At 49.5% G+C, this 19,246-nt stretch overlaps 6 protein-coding genes across 6 annotated transcripts; 1 reads left to right on the forward strand and 5 right to left on the reverse strand.

Moving 5' to 3' along the window:
* Positions 1–29: 29 nt before the first annotated feature.
* On the reverse strand, positions 30–8,765 carry IRA2 (Ras GTPase activating protein IRA2; the record flags this gene model as incomplete). Its single annotated transcript, NM_210239.2, has 1 exon — positions 30–8,765. The coding sequence occupies one exon, from the start codon at positions 8,763–8,765 to the stop codon at positions 30–32; it is 8,736 nt and encodes a 2,911-aa protein (NP_984885.2).
* Positions 8,766–9,076: 311 nt separating this feature from the next.
* Positions 9,077–10,081, reverse strand: BMT2 (25S rRNA (adenine2142-N1)-methyltransferase; the record flags this gene model as incomplete). Its single annotated transcript, NM_210240.1, has 1 exon — positions 9,077–10,081. The coding sequence occupies one exon, from the start codon at positions 10,079–10,081 to the stop codon at positions 9,077–9,079; it is 1,005 nt and encodes a 334-aa protein (NP_984886.1).
* Positions 10,082–10,307: 226 nt separating this feature from the next.
* On the forward strand, positions 10,308–12,566 carry MAK5 (ATP-dependent RNA helicase; the record flags this gene model as incomplete). Its single annotated transcript, NM_210241.1, has 1 exon — positions 10,308–12,566. One exon carries the CDS (start codon positions 10,308–10,310, stop codon positions 12,564–12,566), a length of 2,259 nt encoding a protein of 752 aa, NP_984887.1.
* Positions 12,567–12,730: 164 nt separating this feature from the next.
* SUP45 (translation termination factor eRF1) lies at positions 12,731–14,047 on the reverse strand (the record flags this gene model as incomplete). Its single annotated transcript, NM_210242.1, has 1 exon — positions 12,731–14,047. One exon carries the CDS (start codon positions 14,045–14,047, stop codon positions 12,731–12,733), a length of 1,317 nt encoding a protein of 438 aa, NP_984888.1.
* Positions 14,048–14,435: 388 nt separating this feature from the next.
* ATG34 (Atg34p) lies at positions 14,436–16,133 on the reverse strand (the record flags this gene model as incomplete). The annotated part of the gene is made up of 1 exon (NM_210243.2): positions 14,436–16,133. One exon carries the CDS (start codon positions 16,131–16,133, stop codon positions 14,436–14,438), a length of 1,698 nt encoding a protein of 565 aa, NP_984889.2.
* Positions 16,134–16,526: 393 nt separating this feature from the next.
* PHM7 (Phm7p) lies at positions 16,527–19,154 on the reverse strand (the record flags this gene model as incomplete). The annotated part of the gene is made up of 1 exon (NM_210244.1): positions 16,527–19,154. One exon carries the CDS (start codon positions 19,152–19,154, stop codon positions 16,527–16,529), a length of 2,628 nt encoding a protein of 875 aa, NP_984890.1.
* Positions 19,155–19,246: the final 92 nt, after the last annotated feature.

The raw sequence follows: 19,246 nt of genomic DNA on the forward strand, positions 1-19,246 counted from the left end.
ACAGAGATGAACACTGTGTAACATTCGACTCACCCCGATAAGGAGAGCATTTGGTCTACAATCTGGAGGGCGTGCACCTTTCTCGGGAGTATTGATTCTATCTGTTTTTCTGGCGAAAGCTCTGACTCTTTCTTCGCTGCATCTATATCAATGTCGGAGATGCCAGACAGCCCACGAGTAGCCAGGTGGTTTTGCATTTCCTGCTGGATGTCGTCCAGCTTCAGATAGTCCTTCTGAACCACCATCAAACGGATCACGAAGAAAGCGACGGTCACAGTGTTGGTGTTACTGACGTCGTAGGTGTTGATGCGGCCGAGCTCATCGCGGATCACGTTGTAAACTTTGAAGACCATGAACGGTTGCTTCACCACCAAGTGCTTCAGTAGCAACAGGAACCGGACCTTCCCAGGTTCGTCGGAGTTGCGGGATGAAAAGTACACCGCCCCCTGGTATAGCGCGAAGAGAGCGGTGTCACTGCCATTTTCCATCCACGACAGAAGCCGGGAGTCGATTCCCGTCGTGTCATCCAGGGATATGATTTCGGAGTCGGGATCCATTTCATTCAGCATCTCGTTGAAATGGTCGGGCCTCTGGACTAGGTAAATGAAAAACATGAATACCAGGTAATTATCATCCGCCTGGTAAGGCGACTTGTGGAAGGTCAACCTGAAAAACGTTATAAGTGCTTCAACAGCAGTGGTGCGAACAAATGGAATCAACAGACCCTTGGATAGATATGCCATCAAAATGTGTATGAAGTTCGCCTCGGTGAAGCGCATACCGTCAACCCTGCCCTGTTCATCCATCACAGCTTCCACAAACTGCCGTTCTTTGTACAGTTGAGAAAGAAGTGGCGGAGCGTTCTCACCCCCAGACGCTAAGCTCATTCTCTGTGCGCTATTCATCATCAACAGTAGACCACCTTGATATACCATAGACTTTGGCGAGCGAATATAAGTCGTTGAGAACCAAAACATCTGTGGTAGTAGCTTGGAGGTGGGCTGCAGACCATTGACAATCTTGCTGTATGCAAAGATATGGGAGATGGCATAAAATATTGACTCTTCTGTTATCCACGGAACGCTCAAGGTACGGAATGTCTGTCTCAATAGCTTGTAACATAAGTTGTCATTAATGCCATTCTTAGAGATTATACCTATTATCATCATAGCACGGGAGGAGAGGAAGGATTCCACATTAGTGACAACATCCATAATATATTTCAAGTACTTTGTCTTCCAGCATAAAACAGTACTATGATTAACTGATGCATTGCCCATCAGCTCCAATAAGTTGCTGATAAAATGCTCCAGAGTAGTGAATTTAGTCAAAAACGAAGATGGACTAAAGTTTTGCAATACACGGCCCTTGTCCTGGCTGAAACCGAACATAAACTTCAGTTTCTGGCGAGAAAGTGTAATTGATATCTTCTTCAAGTTTTCTTTTTGAGGTTCATATAGCCGTTCGTTATTAACAAAAGAATGGCAGACATTCATCAACAATCTATGCAATGCCGAACGTAATTCTGTGGGCCCCACATCAATTAAGAGGGATACGATACAAAGTATCTCCGAAAGATGTAATTGAGCGAGCAAGAGAGAATCAAAAAAGAGCGAGACAGCAACTTCAACCAAAATAATCAATTCCGACCAGCTATGGGTGCTTGTTTCTAACTGCAATGTGGGTAAAAAGGAATTGCTAATTTTTTGAATTTTCCGAAGCACAAGGCCACAAACCTCTGTGGTGGGGACTTTGGTTAATATCACAATTATCCTCTTCCATTCAGAGCCTTCTGACGCTCTATCAACACAGTGATGGATAACCTCGTCAAACAAAAGTTCCGTCAAATCGCCCTCCAGAAGAATATTCGAGAATATTAATTGCGCATACAGAATTGAATGCAGCTCTTGTTTCATTGTGATTCTTATGAGACGTCTAATGATCTGAGTGGTAATCTCAGGTCCTTCCTCATCATTCGCAAGATAAACGTATTCATATAGATTTTTAGTCCATGGCGAAAGCGCAATGAGAAGTGCTGTAATCTGTTTCTTATTGAGAACATTCTCCAGGAGATCTAGAGCATATGTCCAAATACACTCGCATAGTTCTGGAGTAGTAACTGCCAATGTGTTCAGTATGGAATTGTAGAAAGCCGAATTATCCCCCGAGACATAAACCTCTGGCGGGACAGTTAACTTATGCCCGCAGTCTAAATCAAAGGTAGACTGAGTAGCCGCCATCAAATTGTAGGCCACAGATTCAGCGGCATCGTCCTCGCTAGTTAAACCTACGAATACTATCATCAAAATGTGCCCAATTGTGTATGTCATATCTTTCCGTTTGTTATGATCGTGAGCCATGGAAGATACGCCAAATTCATCATCCCTGAACTCCTCTTCCAGTCTAACTTGCGAATAATAGAATATTTTTAATATCTCCAGGCACTTTGTGCTTGTAAAGATTAACTTGTTCCCGTCATCCATAATGATGGTGAACTCATACGGCACTCCAACTTCGTTTGATAGTCCTGTAGATTTAATCTCTGCAATATCATAAACGTCGTTAAAGTAAATATCCAACGCGGTTTCCATAATTCCAAGGTTGATGGACTTGGGGGTATCATGGATAACCTGAAAATGTTTGTTACCAATTTTTAGCGTTACAGGATAGAACTTTTTATCCTTTGAATTGTATACAGATGCGTCATGCAAAGTAACACGAACATCTGTATAAACCTCTAGAGAATAATCTGAAAGTCCAAGCATCGATATTGCTTTCGTGGGAGAATTGGAATTGATAAAATGATGCGGTATTTTCAGGCCGGATAAGTACCTTGCTTTGTCCCTGAAAATCGGTAACCATAGATCAAGAAGGTTTTCAGTCATATTATAATAGTAAAAACCAGTACAGTTCTTGGCAGCATCATGTGGTATCAATTTATAAAACAGGTTAGAGAGCTTCCGAACAGGCTCTTCATATTTTTGGCAATCGAAACCTGTGCAATCAATAACGCAATAATGACTCGTTGTCCAGACCTTCGAGTAAATCTGGAAGATCCGAAAGACCAGTGCGTCACTTTCACGCTTTAGGATTCTGTCACAAAGATGCCAAGTTAATACAATAATGGGGAAGCCATCCGGCGAGACGCCTTCGCGAACAAAAGGTGTATCTTCAGGAAGTATGTTCTTTAGAGAATGGCGGCTCATAAACTCATAGAGTTCCGGATTAGTATCCATGTGGTCCCTGATATAAGGAGAAATTGCACTCTTAAACTCCATACGAGGTTGCCCAAGCAAAGATAGTAGCCTATCAGCAAGGCGACAAAATTCTCGCAACCTCCCCATATCCTCTGCACTTTTCACATCATTTATAAATTCCCTTCTGATTTCAAACCCATGATAATACAAAAACCTGTGAAGCATATGGAAGTCGTCCACTGAAGCCCTGTTTTCCGGCTTGGTACGTATTTCAACCTTCCTAGTTGGATCAGAAATCTCCTTCAAATAGCAGAAAATCCGATCGCTGATAGTCTTCAAGAATTCCACTTCGGATTGCAACGCTGGCCATTTCAATGATGAGACGGATCCGTTCGCAATGTTTTGGATTACCTTCGCTAGGATCATGAACGACCGTCTCGCTTTTGGATAAAGTGGATCGGTTATACCCTCTGAATCAGGACTCACGAGAGCCGGGCAGAAAAACCTGAGGAAGATGAACGAACCCACTGCTATCTCTGCCGAATCAGGGAAGTTTTCTTTAACAGAAGAGTATATCGACTGACAGATGACAAAGAATTCTGGGGGAAAATCGGCGACTGAACCGACTATTGAATCAACCAATTTGTTTAGATACTTGCAGAATAGATCGACATGAATTTGGCAATCAGGATCATCCGGCTCGATTTTTTCAACATCGAAGGTTTCTCCAGTCGCAACTACTTCTTCAAGCACGGGCTTAAGCACATTGATCAGATAAGCACCTCCTTTCAGCCTAGAAAACATCGATAACGACCTTGTTGCACAGCTATTCCTTCTTAGGACATCCATATACCTAGTAGCGCGACTTATCTCATCAATAATAAGCTCGATAACTATTAGATGAGCAGCATTCTTTATGTCATATAATGTAACGAAGGAACCCGCCAAAGAGTCAATATCATTAGCGGGACAGACTCTTGCTGCCTTTGAAAGCAGCTTTGGATCCTCCACCGCCCTGTCTAAAAGGGTTTCTATGGCAGCACTTCTTTCTTCTTCTAGTCTTTTCTTAGTTACATCAAAATTTGAAACGATGTTAACGAACACCTTCAGGAAGGCTAACTTGATATTTCTGTTGGGCGAGTAGCCTATAGGAAGCGCATACTTGAAACCAACATCAACATTGTAATTCAGAAGGTTGGTCAATGAGGTGATAATATTGTCATTTAACATTCCAATCTTATGCCTTAATGTAGGAGGAAACTTCTTAATCCCAGTACTTTTTTCTAACCCTTTTAGCAATATGGTAAAATAGTTACCGAAAACAACTTCCTTTGATCTAGATAGCTCTTTTTCGGACATTGACTGCGGCGCTTCTAGGACCAAATCTTTCGTCAGGTAAGCCAGCGCTTTAGAAGACTCGATTGATGTGTCGATATACAAATAGTCCAGGTCTCGGCGCTGCAAGTCCATACTCCGATGCGGCTTTCCGAGATTCTCCAGATCATACTCTCTAAAAATTGTTGATTCAAACCACCGCATTGTCAGTCTTAACCACTTATTTTTTATTAGCATACAACCCGAAATACAGATTTTCTGTTCAGAATGTTCAAAGGATCTCAGCATTTTCGATATCTGGATTATAATTTTGTAGTACTTTGGCGAATCGCGGGGCATCAGCTCTATGATTTTAAAGATATCACCCAGGAGTTCAATCAAATCTAACGACACACATATTAAAACATCTGTATCATCATCCCGCTCCAATATAACCCTTATAACCAAAATTATCTGTTCCAAGAGAACATAGTGAAGCTCATTTTCCGGTTGGGTAATTTTGATATCGAACAAGTCCTTGGCCTTTTTCTTCAAATGCTTGAACAATAACGCAAACGCTAAAGGATGCAGTTCCGAACTGACAATATCCCTGGAGTTTTCCCTCGTGAGTAGGTCCTCGTTGTTGATCGACTGACACTGCTTGTAAATGAAATAATCAATTTTCTCAACCATAGAGTCCCTAACTTGATATAAGTAGGAGAATTTTTCCAAAATATCATCATCGGCGGCCAAAAACACGCCACAAGAAGCGGCAATAAACCCTGCACAGTTCCTGAAGTGATTCGATTCCGTATCGGAACGATGTTCTGCTGTCAGCAAAGAATACCAGTGATTATAAATCAGCCTCAAACTGTCATAAAGGATCCTGTCTGGATGTTTTATTCGTGCAAGGATATCAGACCTTAACCTGCGCTGGAAAGCAAGTGCACCTGTGGACAAATATGAATCGCGACCCATGGCTTTAATAAACTGCAAGTTGAATTGACCAGTAGTAACCCTATGTCCGTTGACAAGGTGATGATTCGCAATCTCTTTCTGGAATAGCCTAAAACCGATTTTTAGCAATCTGTGAATGTTAGGGTTATGAGAATACATCGAAACACATAACGCCCGACCAGTGGCACCACGAATAACGGGGAAAGTGTAGAGCTCCTCGTCACTTATCTTCGAAAGGATTCCCCGCTTCTCGAAGTATTTCACTATGGCCTGCCTAAATTCCCAAAAATCAGTTAGATAACCAAATATCTGCTCTCGTTTGGAGTCGGTAAGGGAAACATTAAACAAAGAAGCAGCTAGGAGCGCTATCAGATATCCATTCGCTTTAAAGACGGAGGGCATATACTTGTTGGCATGCTCACCTGCTAATTCATCAATACATGTGATCCCAACATAACAATAAGCTTTAACAGCGCTATGAGAGTCAGCTCCATCATCAATTAATGCCGCGAAGACAGGTTTAACAACGTCTTTGTAGTCATCTATATGCAGTGGCGATATCTTCTCCGCTTCCAAAACACTCATAGAGAAGTGCAAAACGGCCTTGTATATGGCATAGATATTCCCGATAATCTTGCGGACGATATAAAGGTTAGATGCATCTTTTCTGACTTCCTGTAGAGCCTCATTACCTACAAAAGAAGTCGACCTCATCAAATGCATAATGGAATCCTGAGATCCATACCTTCCTCTTGAAGACATTCGCAATGGAGGCCTCACTCCTCTATCCATACTCGCACGCATAGAATACTGTACTCTTTCCAAATCATGTGGCAAAGATGACGTGGTTGTGAGCCTACCATGAAGCGTAGGTTGCGGTGACCCAATAGACGGCCTTCTAATCCTCACTGCATCATGGTCGCTTTTGTTCGGGAAAATGAAAGGTGCAGAAGGAGTTTTTTCATTAAATGAACTTGAAGTGAAGGATGGTACTGATGGGGTTTGAGGAAAACTTTTCATTGATTCCTTTGGCACAAAGGCGTTCATGAACGCAGGTATACGAGGGTCACCATCATCAGAATCATCAATATTTAACTCATCAATTAATCGCCCCTCTAAAAGATCGTCAATAACAGCTGAAACAGACGATCTATCATCAAAGAGAGGGGAACCTTCAATGAGAACACATGAGAGACCATACGCGGTTCTTCTTAAAAGTCCTATGGTTGCAAGGAGGGTTTTAAATTCTGAAGGCATATTCCTTTGGACGCAGACATACGCTTTTAATCCTTCTGTTAGTATGTGAAGGTGCCCGAGGCTATTATTTCTCTGTTCCAGATATTCCTGTAGACGTAAATTAAATGCATCCGGTTCCAGCGAACAAGCAACGGGAAAGTAGTCTATCTGTAATGATGAGTGAAGAGTATAATGTCTGAAAAGACATTTTGCTATAAGCGGGTTCCTTCTCGCATTCTGTTCGCTGCAAAGCTGCAGACTATCACATAGTACCGGGAATAGCCGTCTGCTGAAATGAATTGAAGGTGCATCCTTCTCAAATTGGAACACAGAAGCCGCAAGACTAGATATTAGGATTAACGTGCGGAGGGAGTCAACAATTGCAGCATCAGAAACCGCATGGATTCCAGTTAAATTGTCCACTAACGCAGATAAGAATTTGACTTTGTGATGATTTGATGAATGCGTCGAGAATGCTGTTAACTTCTTGAAAGACTTCAAACGACGATGCTGAGAATGTCTTATTCGTTCATCTGAATTGACACTTGTTGTCCCAGAAGTCGTTGCATAAAGGGAATCAGTAATATCTTCTTTGGATTCGTTTAGATGAGGATCATCAGGTATATTCCTGAACGATGTGTTATTAATCTCCTCAAAAGCACCAGGGTGCAACATGACCATGCAAGAAAGAAAGCTTAGCACTGACATATGAGTGATATTTTCCACATTATCCGGATTGCCCGTCATACGAGGATGGTTAGACGCGTGTTCGCCTGTATCTGGCACAGTACTAGGGCGCATTGGATCATCGACGGAATTTGTAATAACGATTGTTGCAGAGCTGATTGAGTGCGCAGCATTACTGCCTTTGGCTGGGCTCGTACCATCACCAGGAATGGAGGAAGTAGATCCGCCTGCAGATGTCGGCGATGACATCGTAGACTGCAGTGTCGGCGACTCAGTCAATATATGTGTGACGCTGAATGAGTTGTAAATTTCTTCAAATAGAAATGATGCTTCCTTTATTAAAAGTTGAGTCGACTGGTCTTCAGGATGATACTTAATTCTGTCGATAACATCCAAATACTCCTGTGGCCTCGAAAGTATCCAAGTTGTCATCGCCTGGGAAACAAACTTCAGAAGCACTTCTTGGTATACTGACTTCTTAAAGTAGGTGACCATCTTTGACACTAGCTCAAGGAAGCTGACCAGATATTTGTTTGTGATGAAATAAAAAGAAAATGCATCGAGATATGTGGCAATATCGGTCTCATTCTGGGTTTGCGTGACCAACAATGGCGAAATTATTCTCGTGTTAATGTAACTGTGATATTCGTGTGGGTTTGACGCAGCAACATGTTTCATTAGGGCCTCGCAGTTATCATCTATCTTGTCCAGCAACTCGCTGCGCGTTTGGCTACGTTCGTTGTGTAGTGTGTCTGGCACTTTAAGGCGGGAATTCAGGGTTTCAGGGCGGTGGAGTGAATTAGCAATCTTCTTCAGGATTTCCAAGGTCTGTGACCTAGTCTTAAACCGGTTTGAAATCCGGAGCAGTTGCTGCGCAGCCGTCGTCTCAAGCGCGGGCGGCGCCATCGCATGCGTCCATTCCTTTTCGGTGGCGAACCCAACTTTGTACGTGCTGTAGAATCCGTTAACGGTCCCAGCCTCCCGCCCTGGCTCCGCCTCATCTCCTGCATGGTTCGATTCATACGATTGCCAGGTCACTTCGATGATGTCATTCAGCAAGCGCAGCATCACCAGCAACGAATGTAGCACGTCCTCCGTGTAAGACTCCATCACACTCAGCGTCGCCACTGCTGAGCTGATGCCACTCGTCGAGCCGCTTTCGGGGCGGTTTTTCTCCGCAATTCGCTCGACAACCTCCAATAGTGGGTCCACCACCAGCTGCAAGCCCTGTGTCACTCCTGCATTCAGCAGCGCCAGGCGTGCATTCGAGAAAATGGGATGGCGCTCAACCTCTGAGTACACAAAGTCGTTGAGCTCCGTTGGAAGCAACTGCTCGAGCCGGTTAAAAATACGACAGATAAGATTCTTCACCATTCTGTTCCGGGCGCTGGATAACACGCACACCTAGGCCAAAAGACGTGACAATGACTTCAATAAAACTGTTTGTCCGTTAATTAACTACACTATGCGCTTCTCTAAAGGTCTCTATGATGCTTTGGTGCTCCTCCTGGGGTTGCCTACTCAAAACTTGCTTCTCTGGATATAAGCCCTCTATTGATTAGTAGAATACGGGCGCCCGCACTCAGCAAACAGAGATGTCATCGTTTCTTTTTATGATACAATTGTCACGTGATAAATAATGGCGGGGTAGCTGACGAATACTATCGTTACAAGAGCACAGCGGGCTATATACGAGGGCTAGAGAGTGCTGGGAGGGTTATGGAGAAGTTGTTCATGGCAGGGCCATCGGCCAACTGGTGCTTCCGGGTGTATTTCAGAGGGTATGGTGCTGGCATGCCTGTCCGAGAAGCAAATAGAAAGTAGATGAGCTTCTTGGCCGAGCGCTGATACAAGCAATTGTATCCGAGTGCAGTCATCATGTTGCAGAAGTACTCCGAATTCATGTAGCGGGAATTCTCCATACAGGGCAGCGGCAGCACAATGAAGAGCAGCGGCCGGGGCCCTCGCAGAAAGGAGCGGAAGCGCAGGAGCATCTCGCCACGCGCCAACGGCGTGGGCACAAAATTGAGCACCAGGGAGCAGGAGATGAGGTCAAAGGCATCGGCGTCGGCCTGTGGCAGGGGGCGGAGCATGAAGTCCTGCTCCTCAATGGCAGTCGAGTCGTTCGAGTGAAGATCGATGCGGACCACCGTGCGGAGGAGGCCGCAGGTGGATATGCAGTTTGCGGCGCTGAGCGCGCCGATTTCGAGAGCTCGCGCGTCCGCTGGCGTGCCCGCTTCGCGCAGCCACGGAACCAGCTGACGCGAGGTGTCTCCCCCGCGGCTGGCCGTTTGCCCGACAGTGCTCGCCGCCTGGTAGTTCTGTAGCCCACGCGGCCCGTTAATCTCGGCCATTACGTAGCCGAGCATCTGCACGAGCAGCGGCGACTCGCGCATCTTCTGTATTTTGAGCAGCTCGCGCTCGACCTTCTCGTCTGGGTGCGCCATGTCCGCGCCCAGCCGGTACTGTTCCTGCAGTCCAGCGTCTGTCACGTACCGTGCTATTTGCCGCTCGTTCAGCACTTCGTCATTCTCAGCCACCGGTATTCCCAGGAGCTTGCATATTGCCCGCCGTTTCTGTAGGAGAACGTGGTAGCGCCGGATGACCTTACGTGCTTTGGATGGTTTGATTGCCGGCGTATGTTTGACGGCGCTCTTGCCCGTAATGCTTCTTCGCTTCCTGGCCAGCATGTATGAAAGTTAAACCGCAGTTACTACTGGTACTAGATATGCCCTCGGAATGCCACCCGATGACCTGCTGGTGTACCTTGCTTTTGTCATCACGATGCTTCGAGCTGAATCGTTGAAGAATTTTCGAGTGAAAATTACGATGAGATGAGATGCGTTTCCTGGTGAGAGTAAGGCGACAAAGACGACCTGCAAGAATAGCTCTGTCAAGGACTATCGCTAGATCACCATGTCACCAACTAACAATGGTCGAAACAAGAAGCTAGGTCCCAGGCGTAAGGTGCCGGGTCGCGTGTCAAAATCCAAAAGTCGTGCCAAAGTGCAGGCTGGAGACGCAAAGCGAGTGCTCGATGCAAACGCCCTGAAGTGGGAAAAGGTCGATGTACCAGATACGTTGGGCGATTTTGGGGGGTTTTACGGACTAGAAGAGATCGACGGCGTCGACGTGGAGGTCGTCGATGGAAAAGTGCAGTTTGTTGCCCGGGATGAGAGCCGTCTCAAGAGTCCTGCGGACGCTGTAGATGGCACAGATATGGTTGAGGTCGATGAGGATGCAGGGATGGAAGATGTCACGGAGTTCCGAAACTTGGATGATGTTGCGGAGGGCGAATTGAGCGCACTATCTGACGAGGGCTCGGCGTCGGAGGACGATGGTTCTGACTCTAGTGGGAGCTCTGATATGGATGAGGACGACGATCAGGAGCTTCAATCAGAAATATTCAATAAGGACATTGGCCTAGATGAAGCGGAAGCCCCAGAGCTTCCTTCGTGGACCAACACCATGAAGCTCTCTGCAACCGTGCTGCAAGGTTTGTCAAGGCTCGGTTTCAGCAATCCGACCGAAATCCAGCTGCAGTCTATACCAAAAGCGCTTGACGGCCATGATATTATGGGCAAGGCCAGCACAGGGTCCGGTAAAACTCTGGCATACGGTATCCCAATTCTAGAGGGCATTATACGTGATGACACAGACTCCCGCCCCATCGGCCTAATCTTCACTCCGACTAGAGAACTGGCACACCAGGTCACCGACCACCTGAGGGAAGTCGGCGCGTTATTGGTAAAGCGCAATCCTTATTCGATTATGTGTCTCACAGGAGGGCTTTCTATTCAGAAACAGGAGCGTCTCTTGAAATATAAGGGCTCCGCTCGGGTAGTCGTGGCTACGCCCGGTCGATTCCTGGAGCTACTCGAGAAAGATCAGACGTTGATAGACCGGTTTGCAAAGGTTGACACTTTGGTCTTGGATGAGGCAGACCGTCTACTACAAGACGGTCATTTCGAGGAGTTTGAACGTATCCTGAAGCACTTGAGTCGGGCGCGTAAGTTTACTAACGGAAAGAAACATGGTTGGAAAACCATGATCTACTCTGCTACATTCTCGCTTGATTACTTCAACAAGCTGTCGAACACTTCCTGGAAGAAGATGAAGAAAGCCCCATCAGAAAATGAGATGGAGGAAGTACTAAAGCATCTCATGACTAAGATCCCCTTCAGAGGGAAGCCATTGATTATAGACACAAACCCAGAGCAGAAGGTTGCATCGCAGATTAAAGAATCGCTGATAGAATGTCTGCCTACAGAGCGTGATTTATATGTCTACTACTTTGTGACATTATATCCTGGCACCACCCTTGTATTCTGTAACGCCATTGACTCTGTGAAGAAGCTAAATGCGTACTTGCATAACCTAAAGATTAGTGCATTCCAGATCCATTCATCCATGCTTCAAAAGAACAGACTAAAGAGTCTGGAAAAGTTCCAGGAACAAGCAAAGAAGAACCAGGCACTAAATAAACCGACTGTTTTAATTGCGAGTGACGTTGCCGCAAGAGGGTTGGATATCCCTGGTATTCAGCATGTTATCCACTACCATTTGCCGCGTTCTGCAGATGTCTACATCCATAGGTCTGGTCGGACAGCTCGGGCTGAAAACGAAGGTGTCGCAGTAACCATATGTTCCCCACAGGAGGCGATGGGACCGCTAAGGAAACTGCGCAGAGTCCTAGCTGGCAAGGCGGGGTCGAAGGGGAAACGGTGGCAGAATGAGATTGCCCTACTGCCAGTAGAACCGGACATTGTATCACAGCTTCGTGAGCGCAGTCGTCTGGCCAGCGCCCTGGCAGACAGTGAGATAGCTACTAGCTCGTTGAGTAAGGATGACAACTGGCTGAAGAAGGCTGCTGATGACCTGGGCATTGATGTTGACTCCGATGACGAAACCAAGGATACCTTCCTCGCTAAGAACAAGACTAAGAAATTAAACAAACAACTAGACAAATCAACTTCGAAGTCATACAAGATGGAATTGAACGCGTTACTAAATACACCAATTAGGAAAGACGCCAGGAAAAGCTACCTGACTGGCGGTCTCAGCAACCTTGCCGATGATCTGACCAAAAAGAAGGGACATAGCAGTATCATTGGTCATGATAAGGTCGATGCATTGACCCTGCTTAAAAGTAAGTCAAAGAGAGCTAAGCGCTGAACGCCGTCTTTCGCTTTAGCAGTCGATAGTGTTTTATTTCTGTGTATGTCTGTCTATACCGTGTACTTAATTGATACTCTTCCAGTTGTATACGTCGGAGTTAGCAATTAAATGAGATCGGACAACAAAGTTATGATTATGGCAATGATGCTTGTCTGGGCCCTCTAAATGAAATCGTAGTCAGAACCCTCGTCATCATCGTAATACTCATCTTCAGAGTCGTCGGCCAACTGGTCGAAGTTGACCTTGTAGCGCAATATACCGCCGATACCACCGAAACCAGTAACGAACTGCGCACCCTCCGATGACTTGTCCGATATGAACTCCAAGTTGGCACCAAACTCCTTGTAATGCTCTGCCAGCCACTCAATTAACAACTGTTCCTCCTTTACCTCCATCTCTGTCCCTGTAGCCTTGTCAATCGCGTAGGACTTGTCCTCCTGCGTCGGAGTGGCAAACTTGATCACTTCCTCGTCTTCAGAAGTCTTAAACACGTACCGAACAATCTCTAGATTTTCAAACACAATCAATTTCTCCACCGCACCCAAATCTAGCGCTTTCAGAGTATCGTCAACACCGTAGCAGAATTTGCCCGAATCCTGGGAAATTTCATCAAAGTACTCGGTGAGCAACTTCTTCTCCTGAATGAACTTAACGTTGGCCAGCGCCTCGGCGGACAGCTCAATAGCCTGGTTGAAACCATTTTCACTACCGTACGATACATCTACAATCTTCACAATCTTGGCTGCCAACCTCAGGTCAAACAGTTCAGACTTGGCCAAGTCCGTCTTGAAGTCCGCAGAACCAGCCAAAATTAGCCCCTTAACATTAACTTTGTCGTTTGTGATGAAGTTCTGCACTGCCACCTCAGCGACCTTGCGCACATAGTTGTGTCTCTTCTCCTCTCTCAAACGGGCGAAACGCACCGCGGATTGACCACCTCTACCGTGCTTCTTCGGCAAGTCCACAGTGAACTTTTGTAGAACAGTCCGGGTGTTACCGGACAACATACCGAAAAGACACCCCTGACCATCCATCACAATGAACCCGAACTTCTCGTCAGCCTCCAGCAGCTCCGAGAGCACCTCCGTCCGGAACTTATTGTCACACTTGTATAGCTTAGTGTTGATGGGCTTGTACGGCTCGATATCAAATGTAACCTTCTTGACCTTGCCTTCTTCCGTGATCACATCACCACAGTACAACACCAGCCCGTTGGGTGGAATTTGGTTGTAAAGTTTTAGCTTCTGCTGTGTCGACGTAATGGCAGACAGCACCGACAAACGGTTCACGCGAGACTTGATGTTCGACGCGGTACCGTATTCATCCGTCAGCTTCTTCTGAGTCTGTGAAATCTGGCCACCTGGAGGAATTACTAGCGATATCATCGACGTCCCGTTACCTCTAGCCTTCTCCAACGACTTCACCAGCTTCTTCATCTTCCAAATTTTGATGTTCTTTTCAGCTTCACCACTATCCATCTTGTTTCGCGTGTATCTAGACTATTTGGACCTTCTAATACCACAGTGGGCGATTGTACTCAAACAACAAATTCAATGTCAAAGAGCAAAGGCCAGATGTAGATGAGATAACATCCTAGAGGGAATTAGGTCCTTAAATTTCAAAAATTTTTCACTTTCTAAAACCTGATGATTTCTGTTATCTGCCTTCAACTGGTCCCGGGCGCTGACGACAATAAAGGCAGCGCAAGGTTGCTTCACTGCGCATTGAGAGCACAAATCTAGCCGCCATGGCCTAAGCGGTTACTGCAGGATACGCGTCTTATTAGGGACATATTATCTACATATATCAGCGACTTGGCGCCGGAACGGTAGAACGCGCACGATTTGTAAAGCTAGCTAGGTGGAATTAGACAACTTCGATGTCACTATCACTCAAGAGGTCGTACTCCTCGTCGGAGGGCATAACTGGGGAATTAGACTGGCGAAATGGAGCATTGACCACGGGGGCAGGGACCGACGCTGATGACTGATTTGTATACATAGCGTTGAACGCGGCAGACGAAGCAGGTGTGCCACCGGGGCACGCCAAGAGGATATCTGCGGGCATCGAGCTGGCTTTCCCTGAGTAGAGAGCGGTGCCCGCTGGGGACACAAGCGATAGCGAATAGGGGTCACCGTCGGAGGTCTGGTGTGGATAGCAAATATTGAGCTGTTTCGAGCTGCCAGGGGGGAGTTCGTGGGGACCTATAGACATGGTGCGTGTGTGCGAGCTACCGCCGACGGGGTGGTGGCTAAACACAAGCGAGGACGACGAGGGAATTGCGTCCGTGGTGTAGTTGCGGAGACGGAAGGTCAACGCGAAGTCGACGCGACTGACGGTGACAGATATGCCGAATTCATCCTCCGTTGCCTTGGGCGGAAGGGATGAAAGCTTGCGCTCGAGCTCCTCGGCGCTGGCGCCGAAGCGCGGCACGAGGCTCTCGTACGCCGCACACTGTGAGGCGATGCGCTCGAGATCTTTGACGTCGTGGACCTGCGAGAACAAGGTGGCCGCCGCCACACTAATGTCCGGGGCAAATATGCAGACAGAAGCCAGCGGCGCCCTGATTAGGCTTGGCAGCTCGCCGGGGCTGGGCTCGCCGACAAATAGACTGGCAGGAGACGTGTCCTGGCACGAGATACCATGCGCGTTTACATGCTCGACGATGGCGACGCCCTTGTGGAAGCAGTCCACGCAGAGATGGAACGCGTCGCACTGGATGCACCGGTAGTACTGTCTGCCGGTCAGATCGGACTCGCAGCGCCCCGCGCACCGCATGCCGCCAGAGCGCGGACTGGCGTACGTGTGCGTCGGGCGGTAGCCCGGTAAGCGGATCAGCTCCATGCTGTGCGACGGCCGGTGCGTGCCAGTACCCATTTCGTTCGCCACACACCGGGCGCAGTAGTCGTGGTCCAGGCACTGCAGACAGTGGAAGCGCGGGCCCTGGATGTACCCCTCCTCGCTGCACGTCTCGGTGTCCACCACGCGTATCACCCCCGGGTTGCATCCATCGCACACCACGCGGTAGTGCACCGGCATGCGCAGCGCCCGCCACCACGGGTGCTGCGGGTTCTTGATCTTCAGCATCGCGTGCCCGCTGTCGTGCTGCGACCCCGTGTACCCCGTTGCCTCGCACTCCGCGCACAGGTTGAAGTCATCGCAGCACACGCACCGGTACCGCAACCCCCGGATGAACCCTGCACCGTCTCCGTACTTGCTCCAGCACCCGTCGCACCGCACCCCCTTGTGCTCCGTCGACTCTCCCGCGGCTGCGGGCCCGTCTGGCCCCAGGCTGAGGCTGTTGATGGACGAAACCAACCGTTCCCACTGTTCTTTCGCGATAGTAACCACCGACGGCGCGTCCGAGTCTGTGTTTTGCGCTGTCGCCCTGCACTTCGCACCCTGCTGCTCGCACATCGCGTGCATCGCCTCCATTGGCATCTTTGGCCTCTTGCTGGCCAGTATCCTCCTCACGGTCTCCACGGCATGGACGTTTGGTCCATCTATGAGCACACGCTCGCCTTCCGCCACAGGACACACCTTGCAAGGAGATTCACGCTCCATCTTGATCACGCTCAGAGTATCCTCGGATCCTTCGCCTTCTCCTGTCTTGCGTAGCGTGTAGGATAGATAATGTGCTGGCTGGTTGCACAATGCTGCCTGACTCAGTCTGGGAAGATCAACTTTTTAGAGTGTCCAGGCGCGGCGGTATCCCTTTAATCACTTTGTGATGGTCGTATCCGTACGAACGTAGAGGCAGCCATCTCGCTGGTCGAGGTTCGAGAGTCAGCTTCCCTTCTGGGGTAAGATCAGATACGCCCGGTCGGCCTTATGGTCGAGCACGCGCGACAGGTTCGGAATCTGTATTAAATTAGAGTATTACAAAATATAATTAGCATAGAAAGAGTAAATTCCAGGGCGCGCAGTGGAAGCACATTCCGGTTGGTGACATGGCCGCTAGTGATTAACGTAGTCATAGGGGGTGTAATCGGGGGGGTTGTCAGTGTAAATGGCAGCTCCCTTCTCGTCGAAGCCGGTGTGGCTGGTGGAGACCTTAACTCCGTGCTGCTCGGCGATGGCGGCCTGCCTGGCGGCGACGCCCATGGGGTCCTCGGGGACCCACAGGACGGGCTCCTTGTCGCGGATACAGGGGTCGGTGTAGGCGGAGCGGGTGTAGCCCTCGGCGTACTCGAGCGGCTTGTCGTAGGTGTCGGGCAGCCTGCTCTTGGCGAGGTCGTAGTTGTAGGCGGCGCTGGGGTGGAAGAAGTTCTTGACGCGGGCCAACGCGGATGAGGCGGCGGCGGGCGCGGAGCGGGATAGCGCGGCCTTCTCGGCGTCGGGGTTGACGGGGGCCGGGTGGGCCGGCGTCGCGGCGCCGGTGAGCCTGTTGGTGAGGGCGACGAGGCCGTCCAGCGGGCGCGCGCGGCCTGCGCGGACGACCTCGGCCCAGCCCTGGTCCTTGCCGACGCTGCCGGCGGCGCCGTCAAGGAGGCTGAGGGGCACGGCGTCGACGAGCGGCAGGAACCGGCGCTGGAGATAGAGGTGCACGAGCACGGTGAAGGCCAGCATGATCACGTTAAGGACGAGCGGGCCCCAGGCACGGCCCATGATGAACAGCGCGAACAGGAACACCTCGGCCAGGTAGAGGCCCACAAAGACCTGGAACAGCGCGTTGACATAGTTTCTGCCCTTGTAGTCGTGCTTCAGTCCGTAGACGTAGTTGAAGACGTACATGTAGGCCACGTATGCGAACAGCAGGGCCAGCGTGCTGATGATCAGCAACACCGGTGTCACAATCGCGTACGCGAGCATGATGCAGACCTGCAGCTCCATGAGCGGGTACATGACGCCCCACGTCGGCAAGTTGAGCGTGTTGTAGCGCGTCCACTTCTGCCTGGGCGTCGAGTCTAGGATCCGACCCAGGATGAAGCTCAGGACGAAACCCGTGAGCTGCAACAGCACGCCGGAAGCAAAGATGAAGGCGAACAACATCACGTAGGAGAGGTAGAAGTTAGCGGACAGCGGCATGTTCTGCGCGAGCTGCTCGAAGGCGTTGTTCGGGTCGTCGATGATGGCGGTAACCGTCGAAGCTGCGGAAGACGCGAGCATCACCACCAGCACCACGTGCACGACTTGGAACGCGTAGAACCATCTCTGGCAGTACAGCTGCGTCTCCTGGCGGCTGATCGAGCCTGTCTTGTTCGCCACGAGCTGGATAAAAATGGGCACGAGCGACATTAGCACTGCGAGCATGATCGTGGGCAACAATGACGTGATGAGCCCCATCAGCACGTCTGGGAGGTTGTTAATGAACCGCAGGAAGTGGACCTTCTCGGTTAGGAAGTTGATGTTGGAGATACAGCCCACCACGGCGACCGGGATGGCCCAGAAGATGATCATCGCGGTCAGGATAGAGTTGCCCACCAGCCGCTTCGACCTGCGCACGCTCTTGCTCATTGAAAGGCTGTCCCAGTTCACATCGTCTGGGGCACAGCCTATGATACAGCGGTCGTAGGAGCCCTTGGGCAAGGCCACGGGCGCCCGCTGGTAAGCCTCCTGGGCATCGCGCTGCGTAGAGAAAATCACAAAGCACGTATTTAGAGGCTGGCTGGTCTCCCACTCTTCCTGCTCGGACTTCACGCGCGAGTTGAGCGACCCCAGGCGGCTTGCGCAGTGTTTCAGGGTGTCTACCTTCTCTCCGACGCAAGGTATTTTGCCAAGTCTGTGGGTGGGCCTCTTTTTCACGTAGCGCTCGAAGTCATCGTCCTTGAGGTCTTCCCGCTGCTGCAACACAGTGTTGCCCTTGAGCTCGGCCTTGCGGCGCACCTTGACGCTCTTGTTCACCACCTTGTTAAGGGCGGACTCGTACTTGTTTGCAGTCTTGTTGCGCTCCTTCACTAATTTGCGGAGCTCTGTGTGGTCCTTTGCGTAGACGACCTCCTCCACGCCAGTGAAGGCGCCCCGCAGCACGCTTTCCGCGTCAGTGCCGCCGCGCACGTCCGTGAATAGCACCGTCCGGGACTGCAGCAGCGACGAGTAGTAGGGCGAGGTCTGCAGCGCCTGGCGCATGGACACATAGTAGTACAACTCGCGGTAGATCACGTAGAGCACGAGCCCAAAGAATATCCACGACAGGAACACGTGCGCGTACAGGCGCCGGCTCATGGCCACGTTGCTGAAGGATATGCGCTCGAAGCCGCGGAGGTGGCGGCCGCCCGCCGCGTTCACGGGCAACAGGATCGGCAAAAGAATAAAGCACCCTATCAACGCCAGCGTCCCAAACACGGCCAAGTAGCGTGCGAAGAAGTACGCGTCCACGCCCATGTGCTGCAGCAGTGACTTGTGGGGCTTGTAGAGCAGGTGTGGCAGCCACCAGACGTACCCCGCCGGTGCCGACTCCACCCGCTCCGAAGGCTGTAGCGTGCGCACATCGTCGAGGGTCCGTGGTTCATACACCCGTCTGTAGCGCTTGCGCAGCGCGAGGAAGATGAGCGTGTAAACTAGCCCGATGATCCCATATAAAATCAGCGCCGAAACAAAGGAGGACGTTGAGTTCGAGTCTGAACTGTCGTTAGCGTCTGCCATGGCTTCAGAGTTTCCGGTATGGCGAGCTGTGACAAGCAGCCCAAGTCCGTGCCGCGTACATATTTATATATAGCACACCGATAGCAAGCCCA

This window comes from Eremothecium gossypii, chromosome V, assembly GCF_000091025.4.
Source record: "Eremothecium gossypii ATCC 10895 chromosome V, complete sequence".
NCBI lineage: Eukaryota > Fungi > Ascomycota > Saccharomycetes > Saccharomycetales > Saccharomycetaceae > Eremothecium > Eremothecium gossypii.